The 3,601-nt window shown below is 52.3% G+C and overlaps 1 protein-coding gene across 1 annotated transcript; it reads right to left on the minus strand.

Moving 5' to 3' along the window:
- Window positions 1-403: 403 nt before the first annotated feature.
- LOC123044711 (dof zinc finger protein DOF5.8) lies at window positions 404-2,630 on the minus strand. Its single transcript, XM_044467545.1, has one exon. The coding sequence runs from the start codon at window positions 2,324-2,326 to the stop codon at window positions 1,259-1,261; it is 1,068 nt and encodes a 355-aa protein (XP_044323480.1). The 5' UTR covers window positions 2,327-2,630; the 3' UTR covers window positions 404-1,258.
- Window positions 2,631-3,601: the final 971 nt, after the last annotated feature.

Raw genomic sequence — 3,601 nt, forward strand, 5'->3', positions numbered from 1 at the left:
CTACGAGACATGCAGGAAAGAACAAGCATATGTAAACAGCCGTATTTTTACCCCTCGCCGTCTATCTGCAAACGTGGGCATAAAAGTTTCTGATCACAGAAACATGATAACGCTAACTTGCATGAGTGGCACTGCATGCGGGAATCCTACGATGGATCGATCCTTCACAAATAAGACAGCCCTCTCCCAAAATGCACAGAATTCAAAGATCTGATCATGCGCTCGCTCGCGCATCCACAAGAGGGAGCGCGAATTAAAGCTCGCTAGCTAAAGCTGCTGCACATGACCAAAAGTGAGACATCCATCCATGCACTAAAAGTGAAGTAACTATAGCTAGCAAGTTGATAGAATGCGTGCATATAGTATTCATTCTTACTTACACACACATATATGGGGACTTGTATGAACCATCATCAGGACAACAGTACCAGTTTAATTCCTCATAACTCACAATGTCATCACTGGTACAACAGAGTTTGAACAAAAGATAACCCCAAGAAAAATGAAAGAAATCCACTCTAGAAGAGAGAGAAAGAGAGAAAGGAAGAAGAAACCCTTTAAAAAGGTGACCAATGCTTGAGAACTCAAAAACAGTTCTCTAATTAAGCTTCCACGAGAGGAGTACTAGTATTAACTTATACATCTAACGAGAGTTGGCAAATTGGAGTAACCAATTAAACACACTAATTAAAATGCCAAGATGAGAGAGAAAGCTAGAGAGAGAGAGGCTCATTACTTGCACCACCATTGCTGCTGCATGCTATTGCTAGCTAGCTCTCATATATCCTCCCCACACCTACACCATATGCCTTATATACAAAACACCCAAGGAGAGGGAGAAGCAGCAAATCAAGCAGTATAGCCAGGAGTGTCTAGACTTACACTTGCTTGCGTGCTTCCCTCTTCTCCGCGTTGATCTATGCATGCATGCCCTCGTCTTCTTGATTATGGATTGAAGGCGACGCCGCACAAGAACATGGACTGGACTGGACTGGTGGATCCATCTCTCCATCGGCGAAAGAGAACAAACCCTATGATTCTTTTTGGATCACTGCTTTCTGACCTCCGACTCCGAGATCGTCTCCCTCTCTAGCTACCCGGAGTATTCTCTCTCATCTTAGCTTTCCCCCCCACAAATTACATGTTATTTTAGTCAAGGAAAGAGTTAACCGGAAAAATGGAGGAGAAAAATCGACAAGTTAACGACCAGCGGCAACGAGTCCGTACGTCGAGAGTTCGAGACTCGCTGGACGGTCGGCTAGAAGAAGGTTGCAATGGAGGATCCGCAGTTGGCCATATCTGGCCACGCTGCAGGCGAGCCGCCGATGTTCCCGTTGCCCCAGTACATGAGAGGGGAGGACGTCGGCGCCGTGGCAGCGTTGCTGACCGCCGGGTTCATGGACGCCGCGGCGGCGGCGGCCATGAGCGCGTCCGAGGCCATGATGTTAGCCTCGACGTTAGACGACGACGTCGGATGTTGATCCCAGCTCTGCTGATCCCCATCGGTCGCCTTCTTCTGGTGGTGGTGGTGGTGGTGCTCGCCGGCGGTGGCCTCGGCTTTCACATGCAGCTCCTCCAGTCCCGGGACGATGGAGCCGGACAGCAGCGGCGCGTAGAAGCCGTCAAAGAGACCGCCAGCTCCGTCTTGAAGGTGCTGCTGCCAGGGCTTTATGTGGATCTGCGAGCCGTTGGCGTCGCCGGCGCCGTAGCCGAGCCCCAGCAGCTGATCCACCTGGGTCTGGTGCTGCTGGTGCATCTCGTAGGCGGTGGCGTCCGAGACGACCGACTGCATGGCGTGGAAGAGGCCGAGGTGGTCGCCGCCTGAGGCGCCGCTCCCGAGCAGGAGCGAGGCCAGGGAGCTGCTCCCGTGGCCGTGGAGGCCCAGCGCCGAGGAGAGGGAGCCCGGCGGCGGGAGCGACATGGAGGTAGACGACGTGATGCCGCCGGCAGCGGCGTTGGTGGAGGCGACGACGGCGCAGGAGCCCGGCCGGCCCCCTGATCCGTTGCTGCTCCTGGAGCGCTTGTTCTTGCGGCAGCCTCCGCCGACGGGGACGTTGCGGAGCGTGCCCCCGCGCGTCCAGTAGCGCTTGCAGGCCTTGCAGAAGTGGCGCGGCTGCGACAGCGAGTAGTTGTTGTAGTAGCAGAACTTGGTGTTGGCCGAGTCGCAGCGTGGGCAACGCAGCGCCTCCGCCCGCGGGTCCGCCACGGCACCGCCAGTGCCACCGCCTCCGGCCGACGAAGAGCTGCTCCTCCCCGCGCCAGCAGCGGCGGCTGGCTGCACCGCCGCAGCCGCAGCCGCAGCAGCCCCCCCGCCCGCGCCAGCCATGAATTGATCTCCTCCTCCCTCACCCCCGTACGTCTACAGATCAACACGCGCAAAGGCGGCTGCTAGAGACGAAGCACGCACGCAGGAAAGACTGATCGATCGATGGATGGAGGTGGGAATGGGATGGGGAGGAGAGGGGGAAGGGGCCGGGGTGGGTGGGGTTTTCAGCTGTGAGGTTCGCTGACAAGGGCTACACAACAAAATGGGCGTGCAGGTATTATTGCGAGCTGATGGTGATACTACCACACTTCCTTCCTTCCTTTCAGCTCCGCACAGCACAGCACAGCACGACAAGGCAAGATTAGTAGCTAGAGAGGGAAGCGGTCGCACGCAGCCTACCTCAGTTTATATAGCAGCCCAGCGCGGACCACGAGCGCCGCGTCTGCATGCTACCTGCTAGCTCCCGCGCACATACTACAGTGTTACTAGATCAGACCCATGGTTAATTAATTAAGTTTTTTTTTGCCGGAATGGTTAGTTAAGTTCCAAAAATGTCTACAGATTGTTAGGTTTCGAAGGGAAAAAAATACTGATGATGTTTGCGTTGCTGAATTTGCGTGTGTTATGTATTATTGCATGTGGTGCCATATCTGAGCTTTGTACTGTAAAAGCCGTTTTAGTGTGTAAGTGGGGGTGGGTATTGTATGTGCACGTGTATGAGTATAGCGTATAAGCTATGTGTGGGAGTTGTTGTTGTCATTCTGATTGATGTTATTGCCTTTGAATTGACTGGCGCACTGTCTATTTGTATATGTGCTGCGTTTTGCCTGGTTTTAGGGCGGACTTCTTTCTTCTTTTCGAAATAGGGCTCAAAGCACAGGCATTTGCATTGATCAATGCACATGATTCTTAATTAATTATTGCAAAATTTACACTATATATAATGTCTAAATAGAAAAACCAAAGGCCAGGAGGGCAAAGACTAGGCAGGGTATATTACAACTGCTCATAAACAAGAAATATGAAGCCTCATGCGTCACATATCCTATTATTAGGTCGCCCTTCAAATCTGTTGAACAGATTCCTAGGGACTATCTCTCATAGGTTTCGCCTACAGACCGTGGACGCCCAACCCCTCGCCCGGCAGAGATAGGATTCAGTAAGTTGCTATGTAGATGGCGAGCAAAAATGGATAGCTTTTGTCTGTCAAAAACATTACCACTGTGACTATTTCATATTGCCCAAAATAAAGCACAAACTCCCGCCAGGAGTTGAACTTTAAACATAGGATGCACCCTATTCAATCGGAAATCGAAGCGACATGCAAGTGCAGGG

The sequence above is a fragment of the Triticum aestivum genome, chromosome 2B (genome assembly GCF_018294505.1).
Source record: "Triticum aestivum cultivar Chinese Spring chromosome 2B, IWGSC CS RefSeq v2.1, whole genome shotgun sequence".
Taxonomy (NCBI): domain Eukaryota; kingdom Viridiplantae; phylum Streptophyta; class Magnoliopsida; order Poales; family Poaceae; genus Triticum; species Triticum aestivum.